Source organism: Melitaea cinxia, chromosome 30, assembly GCF_905220565.1.
Source record: "Melitaea cinxia chromosome 30, ilMelCinx1.1, whole genome shotgun sequence".
In the NCBI taxonomy this organism is placed as follows: Eukaryota; Metazoa; Arthropoda; class Insecta; order Lepidoptera; family Nymphalidae; genus Melitaea; species Melitaea cinxia.
In genome coordinates, this window is record NC_059423.1 from 7,136,285 (window position 1) to 7,153,989 (window position 17,705).

The following is a 17,705-nucleotide window of genomic DNA, read 5'->3' on the forward strand; positions in this document are numbered from 1 at the left end:
CCAAAACTATCTGTAAATATTTAGTTCTTAAGTTGTGAATTGTAAATATGTATAATGTTTAATAAACAATAAAATATACTTGCTGTTCCGAATTACAGCGCCGCGAGTAATTCGTTTCGTCAGTTGCATCGATAGTTTCGATTAATAATATATTTTTTAAGTTACCTACATCGTTTCTGTCACTAAATCACTCAGTAAAAGCATAACATTAGCTCGCACAATAATTATTGTAAAAATTATAATAAAACAGTATAAGAAGAAATTTTTGGGTTTCAATTAAGCCCCAGGGTGTCGTTGAAGACACTTGCATATGTCTGCCGAAATGTTCTTGAAGAAAAAATATGTTGAAAAAAAAAATTAAACAGATAAGGAGCTATAAAGGCACATACATGTTTGCATGATCACACAAACATTAGCATCACAACACACCTTTTTACGCATCTGGTGTTGAAAAAAAGCTGTAATAAGAGATCAAGTGCACCTTTATCCTTCCTCTGAGCTTTAGCCCGTCCGACTACTCTGCCGTCTTTGACTATAACCTTCTTTTTGCTCTTCTCCATCATATATAAGGAATTAGCTGGTGTTCGAGCTGAGCCTTCGTCCGAGACGGAGCTGTCTGATTCCATGCTACAAACAAGTAAATATTAGTAAACAAATATCAATAGCACATACTTGCACTAAGATGAGTTACAAGTGCATGAAGCTCATCTAAACGTACAATTAAATAAAATTGGTGTCTGTTTGTGATATTTAAAAAAACGCTTTTTAATAAACACACGGTACATGTCAAAATAATTATTTTTACAATTTTTTTTTTATTTTACTGTCTGTCAGTTTGTTCCGGCTAATCTTTGAAATGGCTGGACCGATTCTATTTAAGATTTTTATTTATTTTAATAACTCTGCAAACTGAACAATAACTTTTTTGTTAAATTCCATGCGGACGAAGTTGCGGGCATAGCTAGTCTTCTATATATTCTTCAAAAGGGGTAAACATGTGTACAGTTCCACAATTGGTAAGAAATACCGTAGTTGGTGTGACGCCTGCAACACCAGGACCATCACCTCTCTCCCCACACAAATTACCATACGCTCTGACGACATTACTCACCAAAGGGACACGACACTACTTGAGAGAAGTAATATTTAGCTGCTACGTTCTACAAGTGTGAGGTACCTCCCCCCTCAGGTTGCTCTAAATTTTGAGCAAGATTGGTGGTGTGCCTATCTAAAAATTCTCATTAGATATTTAGGAGCATAGGAACCGTAAATCACAACTAAGTATGCTCTACCTCAAAATAATATGAAGTTTTGACATTATTTTGGTGCTGTACTACAGCAATTTGATAGATAGTTTATATTTTTCAATTTATATTTCTATCGAACTCCTGTAAATACATATAAGTTATGCACTAGAGAATGAGATTTTGTTTTCACCGTACACATTTATCATAAGTACCACGGCATGGCGCACCTTTTTTATTCATAGAAACGTGATAAACACGTTTATACCTGAAGATTATTTTAAGCTCAAAATTTGACCATTTATCAGCATGATTTCCTTACAAAAAAAAAATAAAAAAATAACCCTAACCTATCTAACTACCAAATTAGACTGTTTATCGACATAATTTGGTTACAAAAAAAAATAACTAACCTATCTAACTTCAAATGCGGTTTTCAATTTAAAACCTAGCCTTCAAGTATTCTTGTTATGAAATGCTCTGCTATATCAAAATCATTCTAACCCACCTTTCACCATTATCCGCGTTATTTTCGTAATAATCTGATTCACTGCCAGAAGCAGTTCCCGCTTCATCGACAGGCCGTTGAGGTGTCTGTTCCTGATATTCCATTGGTTCATCATGTTTGGCAGTTGAATAAGTCTTTACTGGAGTCTGGCGACGAAATCTTGTCTCGATATCATCAGGAGACTCAAAGTCCATCAGCTTTGAACTCTTCTTCCTAACTCTACCACTGCGGGAGACTCCGGTAACTTCTAAATCTAAAAACAACAAATACGGCTCAAAATTTAATAATAAAATAATATGAAGAACTATCGAAACTTTTTTAACGCACCTTCTTGCATTTTTATATCGAATTTATTTAGTTATAATCAAACAAATTATAATCTTTTTCGTTTTACGCTTTCAATATTGTTGTTTCCACTAACGTCAATGTCAAAGTGCCGCGGCGTTATCGTTTAGTGTAGCCACCTATATACACCAAATACTACTAAAAGATATGTAAAATGAAACAAAGTCAATGTTTTTCTTTATGACACTAAATTGAATATTATTTAAAGTTATGAATATAAAAATAAGTTACTATTGAAATTTGCTTAAGATCACTAACGCGTTTCATTACGTCATTGTGTGTTCCATGCTACTGATTTTTTACACAAACATTTATACTACCGATTTGCGTTGCATTACGTCATTTTGTATTCAATGCTACTGATTTTTTACACAAACATTTATACTACCGATTGGCAGAATTTAAAATGACTTTTCATAGTCAACGGGTTGCAATGAACCTATTATTTTGCAAAAAGTGCAGTGATTTACTCAATTAAATTTCTCTTAGATCATTCATAAATCATATGAATCGTAATGTGGGGTTTTGTCCCTAACTGTTTTAACTGAAGACTTCTTCTTTTTATAGATGGAGAGAAATAACACTTTTGCTGTTCAGATCGGAATATCTTTATTTTAAAAACTTACGACTATATATACAAAACTTAAATGACAAGAGAAAAGTCTTATATTAATTTTAAAATAATATTTAAAATTTGGTTTTCCAAAGAGGTTGCTTACACGTAGCGAGATCGTATGTAATCATATTATTATAGATGTATGTAATGTAGGTAAACCCTACAGTAATATAACGATTCTATCGATATTGGAAGTGATTCGATATAAATATCGGAAACTTAGCTCTGATATATTTCTGTAAAATATAATTTGAAATTTCTGCATAATTCCTATGCGTTTAGAAAATGAAATTTACCCATTACCTATAATTGGAGAATACTCGAGAATTCAAGTAGTAGAGAGTTGGCGCCGCGTTAGCACAACTGTTACAGCCATGGATTGTACCTGTTGCGTTGGCGGTTGTGGGTTCGATCCCCGCACATGACAAACATTTGTATTGGCCATACAGGTGTTTGCCGAGATCTGAGTATTTGTGCAGTCCTTGTGAGTCTCCCCACCGTGCCTCGGGGAGCACGTCAAGCCGTTGGTCCCGGCTATTATCATGTACACCTGATAGCGATCGTTACTCGTAGTAGGGAATATATCCGCCAACCCGCATATACGCCTATGCCCAGTAGTGGGATATTACAGGCTGAAGTGAGAGAGAATTCAAAGGGTATTTTTTTCAATTTTAAAATTTTCTTATTTAAGCTTACAACTCCATCAAATAAATGAAAATGTTTGTATGTTTTTTCTCTATCCAATCTTCTCCACCAGTCACCACAAATTAAAATGTAAAGGAACTTTGGTAGGGTATTCTGTAGACTTTCGTGAGTCTCTACCCTATTATAATACTTTTCCGCGCAAAGCCTGGGTATTAGCATAAATAATAAATAAAACAGCGATATCAAGATAAATTATTTATTACGCGACAACAATATATTTGTAACAGCTCACATTATCAAACCGTCCAGCAACGTATTCATACACAAATAGCAATTTCACGCATCACATATAAAGTAAACAATAAAAACAATTTGTTATTCAAATAAATACAAAACGGCACCTTGTAAATGTTTATTATCGGGTAAGAAGTCAGTTAAGTAAGGCTTAGACAAATTTCTTATGCTTTTCCAGTATGTATTCAGTTTAACCGAGGTAGGGTACAGCAGGAAATTTTTTTTGGTAACTAAGGTGACCAGAGCTCCTAGGGGGAACTGGGGATAGGGTCAGCAACGCGCTTGCGATGCTTCTGGTGTTGCAGACATCTATAAGCTAAGGTAATCGCTTACAATCCGGTGAGCCGTACGCTTGTTTGCAGATCTAGTTATATATAAAAAAAATAGTATTTGTAAAGCTGGAAATACGGACTGTATTAAAAGCAATAAAACAAGTTAAGACAGATAATGTCTTTGATAGTCAAGTAAATGGTAACACCGTGACAGTGGGGTAGCTAATTTATTTTTTTTATGAAAATAGAATAGAAAAATCTAGATTTAACTAAAGATTTAGTAATAGTTGTACTTTGTTCTGTAAATTAATCTTAAAATTACATGGCAATGTGATTCTTACCCATTCTGTATATGATATTGTACATTTTAGTTTTGTGTATTTTATATATTAAATATTATTCCCGTATCCACGTTGTGCAAAATATTACAGATAAAATTTAAGTTTTAGTTAATACATTATTGATTAAGGACTTGTGGTGGTTATGGCATAATATTATAATTTTGCAAACGAGAACATACCATTCTAAAGACTTAACTTCCGTTTACTATATTCAAAAAACGGATTATTTTTGAAGTGAAACTTCTTTAGGCGTATGAGGGTAAATTTTTTACGAATGATTTGCATTAATAATAATACTAGCGTCACGAATATGCAACGTTTTAGTCGAACAACAGAGCCACCTAGCGTCTACTATAGAAACTACAAAGGTTGTTATATTCATATGAGTATTACATTGCAAACTAACTAGATGGCGATGGAACGGAAATCTAAAGTTTTAGATTTGTATAAATACTTATGAGACTTGAAAAATTAGTTTGCCAAGAAAGTTTCACTTCTGACATGCGTACTAGTAGTGTGTGCGTACAAACGCACATTCTTTTTTATAATTGAAATAGAACCGTTAGAGCTTTAGTCAAGCTTCAATCATGATACGTTAACCGTATCAAATATTCAGAACGAAATAACTCCTTTATTAAATTACAATATTACATTCATAGTATATTTTTAAATTCATGGCAGTACAATTATATGATCTTTTTATTATTTTTTAATAAACATATCAACCACTTAACTATACAAAATATATCTTTAAAAAAAGCTTTAAGCTGGACATTAAATAAAAATAAAAAAATATAACATTGCGCCGAGGATACAAGTACGAAAATAAAATTTTACACACATGCAAAATAAAAACTTTAATCTTACAATCATAGAGGTAATAAATCAACTAATTTTCCCGAATATATTACCGAATATTACAGCGGCGCATATCAAAATACCGATACCGGTAATTATTTGATTACCATCAAGGGTACTTGGCTCTCTTTCCTTGTCTTTATCCTCATCTAGGTCATGATGTACTACAGACAGTGCTTTTGCTAGTTCGGCATCTGATTTAGCACTATTTTGAGAAGCGGCAACTATTAAACGTTTGAGTTCGCGGATTTGTGATTCGATTTTATGATCTTGGTGATTTAGGTGATCTAGAAATGAAATAAATATATTAGTAGTGGTTGAAGTAAAACTTCTTTATGCACGCTTGACTTGGGCAGTAATCTGGTGAATGCGTGGAGAGCGTTACGAAAAGTGTGATCGGGCGAGGCAAACGGAGCAAGAGAGACAGTTGCGTGCATACATTTTCTCTCTCTCTCTTTCTCTCATAGCCTATTGCTAAAGAAGTAAAACTACTTCAGTCGTTTAGTCTATAGCACACACGTTTTTTGTTTTTCTTACATTGTCTTAGTTGTATGTGTCTGCAAAAAGTGTGTATGATATAAATATAAATATCTGCAACACACACACACAGTCGTCTGTTCCTAAAGTAAGCAACTTAACACTTGTGTTATAGATAACAGCCGACTGATATAGCTAAATATTTTTTTTAGATATACATACATATACATGCTACATATCTAAATAAATATATATTACACCAAGACTCGGGGTGGGAATGGAAACCAAAACCCTCGGAGCAGAAAACAACTGCAAACTGGGCCAACTGGCTATATTTTATAAAAGTAATTTAATTTTTTTTATTAACTACCCCAGTGGTCACAGCAAATGATTGCAGCGGTAGGGTTTTTAACCAACTTCCAAAAAAAAAAATCCGATTCGACTGTTTTTTTTTTATGTGAGAGTTACCTCATAACTTTCTGACTGTACCGATTTTGATGATTCTTGTATTCGAAAGCTGATGATTTTTATGTGGATATGACAAGTACTTTTTGAGGTATCCATAATAATGCGATGTTGATGATGTTTTCATTTTATTACTTGACGGTGTAAATTGAAGTCAGTTTTTTTATTGATATCAAAAAATTATTTGAATCCCGCACAAGAGATCTTTGTATAGACCATGCAGATGTTTGTTGTAATATGGCTGTTTGTGATCAAGCTGTGTAAGTTTGTCCCCAGATATAGAATTCACATCTTAATAGGCACTGTGGAGTAATAATAAAAATATATGTAGATATATACAACTTTACCAATTAAAGATGCCTGTTTGTTGACTAGATTTTCTATATTTTCCTGCATTAAGGTTAAGTTATTCGCGAGTTGTTCCTGTAAAGAAACGCCGAGTAATATAAAAAGTAATAAATATAATATATGTGTAATTTATTTGTAGGACACAATAATTTTGTTAAATTAGATGCTCGCTTGGTGAGTACAAAACATGATCCCACTACACATGATTGTTGCTTACAACAAATAAATAACGACTGAATATATATTAAACACTTGTTAAATATTTAGTATTAAGATGGTTATTAAAAAAAATACGCAGCCGGTAGGATTCGAACCTACGCTCCCAGAGGGAATCTGATTTCGAGTCAGACGCCTTAACCACTCGGCCACGACTGCTGTTTTATTACTAATCAAAATTCAGAACCATTAACAAAATAAGGGATGCATTTTAGACAATATTTTGATACTTTAAATTTTAGTTGTGATTTAAAAAAAAAACGTACAATTTATATCAAACAAATTTAATTAATTAATTTATATAGGACTACCAATCGAATATATAATATAAATATTTACATAGTAATTACATAAACAATGATTTTTGTACTTCATACATTTATACACAACTAGCTGTGCTCGCGACTTCATTCGCGTGGAATTTAACAAAAACTTTTTGTTCAGTTCGCAGAGTTATAAAATAAATATATTTTTTTTTAATAGTAGTAGCCAAAGTAATATTTCTTATTAAATCAGTTATTTGCCAGTGAAAGTCCCGTTAAAATCGGTTCAGCCGTTTCAGAGATTAGCCGAAACAAACAGACAGACAAAAATTGTAAAAAATGTTATTTTGGTATATGTACCGTGTATACATTCATATGCATTTTGTAAAAAGCGGTTATTTTAATATTACAAACAGAAACTCCAATTTTATTTATTTGTATATAGTATATATGTTATTATTACAAATATAATTTTAGTGATGAAATAATTATAATTTCTTTGGGTAAACGCAGCTTTCGAGGAACTTTGAATACAAGCCAGGGCGGGCAGCGGGAGGCTACCCAAGTTGGAAATTATGCGAGCGGCGATACAACACATAGAGAGGCTACAAGCGGCGCTGAGAGCAAATGCCGTGAACTCATTTCATTCATTTACTTTATATTGTATTTACTATTTGTATACACAATTAATAAAATAAAGCATTCAAATGATTAAAAATTTGACTAAATACTGTGTTAGATATTTGGTTATGTATAATGAAACTCCGGTGTTGGACAAATATAACTTTATATTATTTAAGATATAATTAATTAGCTGACAAGACAAAGGACGTGTACGTATTTAGTTTCTAGTGACGAGTAATGACAGTGACGTTTCACTTACATAGACTACCATTCATAACATCTCCCTTTTTCTTTACAGACATGACAATTCAATATTATGCTTGTTAAGACTGACTGACTGGTTGACAATTGACAAACTAATAACATTATAATATGACTAATATTAATAAAACTTATAGACTAACAGACTTAAAAATATATTTTAAATTTAGCTTAATCATACGTACAATCTTGAAATCTAACTGTAGGTTTGACCTGTCTACCACTTATTGTTCTCTTAATTCCCTCATGTTTACTTTCTTTACTATTTTTATCTTCCATTCTCATTTCATTCTTTAGGCTAATTTGACTACTTGCTGGACTTTCTATTTTCTTTTCTAATATTTTTTCTTTAGTTGGACTAGAAGAATGAGAAGGTAACAAGTGTTGACGATTTCTTCTATACGTAGACCCATCTGGAGCTTCAACAATAAATGATCTAGGCTCTTCACATTCCTTTATTATTTTTCCTGGTTGCCATTTTGACTCTGGCAACTTTTTAAACATGACTTTATCTCCTTTCCTTATTTTAGACAAATTTTTTGATTTTTTATCATAATAAAATTTTTGTTTATAATTATTTTGTTGTTTTATTTTCCTGTAGATTTTATGACTTATTATTTTAGGTTGAAGGTGTGTTTCAACAGTAGGTATAAGTGTTCTGAGACGACGAGACATCAACAACTCAGCAGGAGATGGTAAGTTATTTCTAGGTGTAGTTCGGTACTGCAGCAATGCAAGATACGGATCATCCCCTGACTCAGCACATTTGGTAAGTATGCGTTTGACTATTTTCACTCCAGACTCTACTAATCCATTAGAACGAGACAGGTATGGACTAGATGTAGTATGTGTAATATTCCAAGACTCTAAAAACTGTTTGAATTCTTGTGAATTCATCGGTGGTCCGTTATCAGAATTAATAATTAATGGAATTCCATGACGACTAAATATAGGCTTTAATGCATTTATTAATGCTTTGGCTCCAGTTGAACTAACATTAGCAATTTCTATGTAGTTTGAATAATAATCTTCAACAACAAGAATGGTTTGATTATTGAATTTTAAATAATCTATCCCGACCTTTTGCCATGGGAAAGAACATACTTTATGTGACATTAGAGGTTCTGGTGGATTGTTATTTCTGTGTGACAGACAGATTTCACAGTTTTCCACACACTGCTGTATATCATGTGACATTAATGGCCAATATACCACTCCTCTTGCAAAATTTTTAGATTTTTCTATGCCTTGATGACCATTGTGTATAATTTTCAAAATTTCTGACCTTAATTTTGTAGGTATTATAAGACTATTACCTTTCAACAATAAATTTCCGACTGAATGTATTTCATGACGACAGTTCCAATAAGGCAAGACTAATTTATTGACTTCTGACTTTTTATCAGGCCATCCTTGTTCATAGTACTGCTTAAGTAGCTGTAGACATTCATCATTTTCTGTACCCTTGGTCAGCCACTGACGACGTTCTTCTGAAATAGGTAAGTTTTTGACAAGCATGTTGACATGAACCTTGACATCTTCATCCAGTTCATCTTCACTGCACTCAGGTAAAGCTGCACGTGATAATGAATCAGCTATATACATTTTAGTACCAGGTTTGTACTCAACCTTTAAGTCGTAGGCTTGTATTCTTAGCATAAGCCTCTGTAGACGTGTTGGAACTTCAGCTAAAGGTTTTTTAAATAAAGTAATTAATGGACGATGATCTGTTTCCACAGTGACAATTTTACCATAAATATATTGATGAAAGCGAATACATCCAAAGACAATGGCATACAGTTCTTTTTCAATCTGTGCCATGCGTTTCTGACTTGACGTTAACGTTTTAGATGCATAACAAATTGGATGATTATCTTGAAGCAAGACTGCACCGACTGCTGACTGACTTGAATCAACTGACAAGACTACTGAATTTTTGACATTATAATGTGATAAGACTGGCGCCTGACAAATAATCTCTTTTAGACGTTTAAATGTAGCTTCGTGACTCTCATTCCATGACCATTCACTTGACTTTTTTAATAACAGACGTAGAGGTTCAGTTTCCTGTGTTAAATTCTTTATAAATCCTCCCAGATAATTTAAAATACCAAGAAATCTTTGTAGATCCTTGAGACAGACAGGAGACGGCATATCCTTGATAGCCCGGACTTTATCTGGATCAGGTGACACTCCATTTTGTGAAAATATATGACCTAAGTATTTGACTTGTGTATGACCAAATTTACACTTACTTTTATTAAATTTTAGGTTGACTTCTTGAGCTTTCTTAAACACTCTTTGTAAATTTTCATCATGTTCTTGTCGACTCTTTCCATAGACTAAAATATCATCAGCATATACCATGACTCCAGGTAATACACCAAATGTTTCTGTCATAATTCGATGAAATATTTCAGGAGCACAGTTAATACCAAAAGGTAACCTTTTAAATCTATAGCGGCCAAATGGGGTGTTGAATGTACATAACATTGAGCTTTCCAAATCAAGACAAATAACCCAAAATCCACTACTCGCATCAAGAGTAGAAAAATATGACGCGCCATGAAGCTTAGACCGTACCATATCAATAGTAGGTATAGGGTAATGAGATCTACATATTGCTTCATTCAAGTTTCTTGGATCAAGACAGACTCTTAGTTGACCATTTTTCTTCTCAACTAATAAAAGTGAACTCACCCATGCTGTTGGCTCAGTAACCTTGGTAATGACATCCAAATTTTCCATATTGTCCAATTCCTTCTTCAGTCTATCGTGTAATGAGAATGGAATTTTCCGCGGTGGATCAATTTTAGGACGAACATCACTATTGACAGTGATATGACACTCACCAGGTAGACAGCCCAATCCATCAAATACAGATTTATACTTTGACAATAGACTCTGTAAATTATTATTTTTATTAATATAATGTGACTGTAAATGTGACTGAACATGACAATTACTTTTATAAGACTGTGACTTTTCATAATTATTAATATTATATGACTCTGACAGATTTTGATATTTATTATTTGTACTACATGACTCTGACTGACAATCCTGACTATTACCAAGACAATTATTAAACTCTGACCTATGACTTTGACTCTGAACCAAGTTTGAATGATAATTCTGACTAAAACTTTGACAATCACTTGACTTTTCAATATTAAAGACCCTTTTAATAAGACCTAGCTCTGAACAGGTATTTTTACCAATGACAGTTGGAGATGAGACATTTGCAATAATAAAGTTAATAATTTTTGACTGACGTTGACTATTTACAAAATAAGTACATTCAAGCTTTTGTTGACCTAATATTGGTATACTATTTCCACAATAAGATGTAACTTTAGAATGACAAGGTGAAAAATTTTGATTGACATTTAATGATTGAAACAAATTATATGACATGACATTAGCATCGCTTCCTGTATCTAAAATACATTGCACATTTACGTTATTAATTGTAAGATTAACACTCCAATCTGAAATTGTAGACTGACATGAATTCAAGTGTCCGACAAACAAATAATTTGAATTTTTAACTTCATAGTCCATATTGTTCATATCATTTTGACTTAATTGTATATATTTCACTGTTTTAGACCTGCAGAATGCCTGATAATGACCTAGACGGTGACACTGTCTGCACCTAGCCTTTTGCGCAGGGCAGGTATATCTATGATTTTGCCCACACCGTGTACACATTCCTTTTTCTTGAGACTGTAAACTTGTTCCTGACTGTGACCTTGCTCTTGACTGTGACCTTGCTCTTGACTGTGACCTTGCTCTTGACTGTGACCTTGCCCTTGACTGTGACCTGCCTGAAGCCTGAGATCTTGACTGACTGAATGATTGACGTTGATAGAAGACATTAGTAGACTCTTTGAACTCTGTAGCATGACATCTAGCTGAGACTAATGTTTTTGACAAGTTTCTAGCCTTTTCTAGTGTTAAATCTTCCTCTAGTAATAGTTTCTCACGGACATGTTGAAAACTTTCATGCATATTAGTTATAAAAATATCTTTAATCATTCTATCTTGTAAATTTCCGAATTCACACGACTGACTTCTATTTATTAATGTCGTAAGGAAGTCTTCCAGGCTTTCTTCAGCTTTCTGTTTAGTTGTAAAAAACTTATAGCATTCATAAGTTATGTTTCTTTTAGGTACAAAATATTCCTCAAATTTAGTAACTAATTGATTAAATGTAATTTTGTCGATGTCTAAATTGAATGAATTAAATATTTCGAGACTTTCCGTACCTATAAAATGTAATAAAACTGCTACTTTGCGTGCGTCTGACTCTTCATATATGGCACTTGCCTTGAGAAAAATGATGAAAGTTTGGTACCATTTCTTCCAATTCGACGATAGATTGCCTTCCAGGCTCATGGGCTTGATATTACCAGCTATGTTAAGCCTATTTGACGACGACATTGCCTCTTCACGCTCGCCACGTGGCTCGACCTTTTTGACCTCCGACATTGACTTTATATTTTGTAGTTGTTCTTTTAAAAGACCACTTCTGACACCATGTTAGATATTTGGTTATGTATAATGAAACTCCGGTGTTGGACAAATATAACTTTATATTATTTAAGATATAATTAATTAGCTGACAAGACAAAGGACGTGTACGTATTTAGTTTCTAGTGACGAGTAATGACAGTGACGTTTCACTTACATAGACTACCATTCATAACATACTGTTGCATCAATTAAAACTAACAGATTAAATTAATTTTAGTCGAAATTAAGGATTTTCATACCTGATAAGCAAACTCAGTCTTCATAGCGTCAGCGATATCAGCTCTGCTGGCTGACCCACCACCTGCTATGGTGTATAACACGCTGGCGCTCCTAGCCATTTGTTGTTCCATCATATCTCTGAACTCGGCCATTTTTAAGCGATTGTTCACTGTTGAACCGGCTATTCCTAAGACTGTACCTAGTGGGACAAAAGCATCCAAAATAATTCATTCATACAAGAAATATTTTTATTAGAAAACTGTATAAGCATGTGTATAAAATAGTCTTTAATATACAAAGATTAATTGTAACGTTTCGCTATTGTTTGACCTACCAACACTACTCGTATATTTCTACAGATCTAAATTTTCTTCATTTCAGATTTAAACTGAATAATATAATAAAATTGATGAAATTAAAATTGATAAATTGATGAGAACATAAATTAGCAACTTACTATTGTTTGAAAAAATAAAGAAATAATAATACTAATAAAATACACACACACACATCGCAATCCACTGCTGGATATAGGCCTCCTCAAGTTCGCGCCAAAAATGGACTACACTCATGTGTTTTGCCCAAAATCATCATGCTGAGCAGGTGTACTAAATTGAAATTATTTATTGCGTAATTACGGTTCGGTTCAAAATATATACATAAATTCGTTAACATGTGATTAAACATGTATTTTAGTTAGTTGATACCTAAAACATAAGCATTAAGTTGCCTACCTGTTACAGGCGACCGTGTGTGTATGATAATTATTTGATTATTTTGACTTTCGTTAAGTGTGTATATTACCTTATGACGAAATAAATGTTCTCATTTCATTTCATAAACACTCAAAAAACCATGTTATCTATTTACAATACCGATTCAAATTTAAGATATTTAGACATATTTAAGATTATACATACCAAGTATGGAAGCAACAATGTACCAATATTTATTGCGTTCAGCGTGTGCCCTTTCCCTTTCATGGCCGAGTTTGACAGCGGCCGACATCGTCGCGAACAATTCTCTTTCCTCTCTCTCCGCTTCCGAGAAAAGAGTTCGTAATGCTCGTTCTTGTATGATTAACTAAAAAAAAATACTACTTGTTAATGGTTCACCCCAAAGAAATGTGTGTAACTTTGCGATACGTTACAAATGTCTCGATTGATTGAGCTGAATCCACCACGCTGCTTCAATTAGGATTTGTATGCAGCCTGTAACATTCCAATGCTGGGCACAAGCCTCTTTCTCCATATAGGAGGTCTTGGGTTAAAATGTTTAAATTAGATTAATAAAAGAAAAATGGAAGAGAATGGATTTAAATTCATGACTCCTATAAGTTTCATCTCTTAAACTTTTTGGATTTTTGTTGCTGTCATCAGATAGTTCATATACATTTGAGAAATAAGAGCCCTAACATGTTTATTTCACTGTTGCATTTTAGCTACCAAAATGGTAGAATTTTTTTTTATGGCATCTCTAAAATATAATGTCATATTTACCATCTATTTTGGCGGGAATTTCATTTTCTCTGTTCTATTTATTGATTGAATAGAAGTATGTTCAATCATACAAACAAATATAGAATGTTATGGCCTTGCATTACAATTAAATTGTAATATACATTGCTTTTAGGTATGCGTATTTAATAATCGCAAAGGGTATTTTTAAGTATCTGTACAAAGAATGTTGACAACTTTTCTAAGAAAATACTAAAATAATTATTCTTAGACAAATCATTAAGATGTAAAAAGTTATATTTATCACGATTGTGTTTTTACATCACTCAACGACACGTAAGCGCAACGGTCACAGCACTGGTTTGTGGCTGTTGCACTGACGGTTGCGGGTTCGATCATTTGTATTGGCCATACAGATATTTATGCAGTCCATGTAGGTCTCCCCAACGTGCCTCGGAGAGCACGTTAAGCCAATAAAAATTTTTCTTTCAATTTATGAAAGAACGAGTATCTATACTTAAATTTTAAAGCTGCAAAGGAACTGTTAGTTCAAACTAAAAAATTCTTCGTGTGTTGTTTTTATTATTGTATTATACAATTATAAGCCTATGATTGTGATCAGTTTTGTATAAAACCTCCTGAACTGAGTGAAAGATACTTATTTACCCCAAAAGTATTCAGCATGACATGTAATTTTTGCTGCAGTACCAGAAGCATTACGAGCGCATTGTTAACCCGATCCCAACTTCCCCCAGTGGGGGCTTATACTTAGAGTAAATAAATCCTAATTACCTTATGTTCCTCAGTACAAAGTTGTAAGTACTTGTCGTCACCTTTCATAATGTTTTGCATTTCTGAATGTAATTCTTTCAACCTAGCTTCTATTGATGCCAGTTCACGTCCTAAATCTCGTCTCCGATCCTGAGATGCAACAAACCGCTCCTGGAAACACGATGATCTATATAAATAAAACTTAAGCTACAAAACAGATGCAATGGCCATATCTTCCAAACGACCACCGTAATGGATATTGTTTTTGTCGTATTCATTATAGTTAGGACAAGGGTTCATTTTATTTATTTGGGAAACAAAAAAAAAACATAGCATACAACTATATTTCTTACATATTTTATTTATCAATAATATTTCCACTAATAACAAAAAACAGACATGTAATTTAAAAAGTCAAAATTTGGAATAAATTAACAAAATACCAATTGAATTAATTATCAATTACTTATGTACACATAAAATATAAAAAGCATGTGTGTACCTGTAACTGATTGTGCAATTAGCGCAAATAAATTCAATAGTATACTGTAGATGTAACATTGTAACAAAAGTTGGTGTACCAAATAAATAAATAAATGAAAAATAAAAATTATGTCAAATAAAAAAAAATGAACACAAATATTAAGAAATATAGTTCATTCATTCATTCATTTAGCCACCCGTGTGTCTCCCTAATAAATGCAAAATAAAAATGATACATGGGCATATTTTTTTTTCTATGGCAGGGGAACCCATTTATAAGAGATATCCAGGACGCCCGGGTAGGCAGTCCTAGACCGTATGTCAGACTCAGCACTTGGAGGTGCCCCTGCGGGGAGCCTTCAGCCGCTTTAATTGGAGAGTCCCGGATCTGCAGGCAACAGGATCCCTCCAGCGACAGGCTGGCCTCGGCGAAAAGGCCCAACTTCTCCTCCAGGGGGCTTTCCAGCTCACCTCTGAAAAACCCCGACGACGCCGTTTCTAGCAGGACCTGGTTCCCATCCCGGCCCGACACGGGCACAGAGGCGTTAGCTAGTAAGTAGCGCTTCCTACACACCCCCGTTCGTCGCCTGCGGATGGAGGTCTCGTCGGCGACCTCCTCTCTCACCCGCTCGTCATTCTCCTGCTGGGGCATTACTGTCTCGCAGAAGGAGACCATCGCCTTTTAGGACTCGTCGTCACCAAGCATGATGACGCTCGGGAGTGACAAGTCCCCTTCGAGGACTGTCGTCAAATCGCGACGCAGCGCGCCCATCTCGGGCACATCTCGAGGGTGTGTTGGGCCGAGTCCATCGCTGCGCCAATCGTGACATCCAGTCGTTGGTTCCCTGTGCGCCGTCCGACACAAGTAGTCAAGCAACTGTGCACAGTGAGAACTTGCGTCAGACGGAAGGTGAGGGGCTTGCGCTTACGGTGCATTCACCGCTCAAGGACCGGGCGCAAGGCAGCCGTTACGCGTGTACTATACGGCTGCTCCGCCAGGTCTTCCCCCCACCTCCACATTAGCGCTTCTAGCCCTGTCTTTCTTGATCCTCTCCAACGTGGGGTTCTCACCGAAAGCCCTACTACCCGAGACGTGTGAGTAGGTCTCGGCAAGGACCTCCACCACGAGCTCCCACGGGGGGATACATAGAGGCATACCATAGCCAAAATTATACGTAAAAAAAATGAAACATTAGTAAGTACAGTTCATCACTATGTAACTTTAAAATCAACAAATTTGAAAAAAAAATGTTGACCACACATTTTTCCCAATTTCTCTTTGACATAACACTAATGTACACATGGTAATTTTATAAATAATAATTATTTAATAATTAATTTTATTATTTTTATCAAAGCATTAGGACAAGTATGTTGCATAGTTGGTTTATGGTATCAATTCTGATACTGCAGTTAAATGTAAAGACATCAGTTTAATAACGCATTGTATAATTAGCTAGTCTATTGCTAAATTTAACACAATACTATATAAATAAAGGCATAAAACTGGATTATTTCGAAGTCTTATGGAACTTAATTTGTAATGAGTAGTCTAAACCAAATTAGAAATTTCCTCATTAAAGTAGGCTTCAAAAGTTCTAAAACCTGTTTAATTCGTATTGTTAATGTGAAAAATATGTACGGACCTGCGCTTCTACTACTGTATTCTGAATAGCCATTATTTCTTCTATACCAGTAAACTTTTCATATCTAGACACGAGTTCCTTTACTCTGTTCGTGATACTTTCATGTTTAAACTTTTCCGCTATTTCTGTAACTTTAGACGCTGGGACATACTTGGTTATAAGTTGATCGACTTTGTCTCTACTTGTCGATGTAATTTGCGGTAAATGTATCTTGTCTCGCACTCTTTGTGCAAATTGCCGAAGTCGGTCAGCCATGTTTACATATTTAAACTGTTTTTTTTTAGTTCTAATGATTTTATACCAATCTGCTATACATTTTTGCGGGCTATGATATCATTGTTAGTTAATTATAATGACATCTTTCTATTTTCATGGTCATCGTTGTCATATTGACATTGGAAGGGTCGAAGAAAAGCAGCATTCGTATAATCGTACTATTTTTCATAAAAAAGTGATTATTGACGCTTTTGACGATTATTAACGCGATGACCGAACAAAAAAAAACTAGAATTAATGCATGTTATAGAATATTATGTTAAAAAAAGATATAATAATACTCACTATATCAAATGATGATTCTAAAGTTTTTTTGTATCATTTTTGGTAAGCGGTTGCCGGAGAAAGTAGATGCCTGCGACACCAAAAGCATCGCAAGTACGTTTCCGATACTATATTGTTACGAACACACAAAGAAACTAGCGCCATCTAGCGGCTGCCATTGAAACCACATAAAGACAGAGACCGCATGAAACTCTCTACTCAATACTAGATGGCGTTAGAGGAACTACTGTGGAACTATATAGAAGTATAGTC

The 17,705-nt window shown here is 34.2% G+C and overlaps 2 protein-coding genes and 1 non-coding gene across 3 annotated transcripts in view; all 3 read right to left on the reverse strand.

The window, feature by feature from the left end:
• LOC123668145 overlaps window positions 1–2,181 on the reverse strand; it is a 3,966-nt gene extending 1,785 nt beyond the window's left edge. Inside the window, exons 1-3 of the mRNA XM_045601936.1 lie at window positions 2,080–2,181; window positions 1,753–2,005; window positions 412–627 (exon numbers count right to left, since the gene is read on the reverse strand). Coding sequence (XP_045457892.1) covers window positions 412–627; window positions 1,753–2,005; window positions 2,080–2,089 — 479 coding nt within the window. The 5' untranslated portion in view covers window positions 2,090–2,181. The remainder of the gene's footprint in view (window positions 1–411; window positions 628–1,752; window positions 2,006–2,079) is intronic.
• Window positions 2,182–5,107: 2,926 nt separating this feature from the next.
• Window positions 5,108–17,288, reverse strand: LOC123668192 (mitochondrial potassium channel-like). Its single transcript, XM_045601982.1, has 6 exons — window positions 16,893–17,288; window positions 14,785–14,934; window positions 13,456–13,618; window positions 12,556–12,734; window positions 6,413–6,488; window positions 5,108–5,410 (listed from the first exon to the last, which is right to left on the reverse strand). Exons 1-6 carry the CDS (start codon window positions 17,145–17,147, stop codon window positions 5,151–5,153), a joined length of 1,083 nt encoding a protein of 360 aa, XP_045457938.1. The 5' UTR covers window positions 17,148–17,288; the 3' UTR covers window positions 5,108–5,150.
• Trnas-cga lies at window positions 6,707–6,788 on the reverse strand. The gene has a single exon. It is a non-coding gene; the product is annotated as a tRNA-Ser (tRNA).
• Window positions 17,289–17,705: the final 417 nt, after the last annotated feature.

Bases quoted from the DNA above. Each gene is read 5' to 3' on its own strand.
- LOC123668192 (XM_045601982.1), bottom strand. From the start codon at position 17,147: ATGGCTGACCGACTTCGGCAATTTGCACAAAGAGTGCGAGACAAGATA. The intron at 12,735-13,455 runs GTATGTATAATC...TTGTCCCACTAG, and splicing joins CATTGTTGCTTCCATACTTG to GTACAGTCTTAGGAATAGCC. The intron at 5,411-6,412 runs GTAAAGTTGTAT...TTTCATTTCTAG, and splicing joins CAAACAGGCATCTTTAATTG to ATCACCTAAATCACCAAGAT.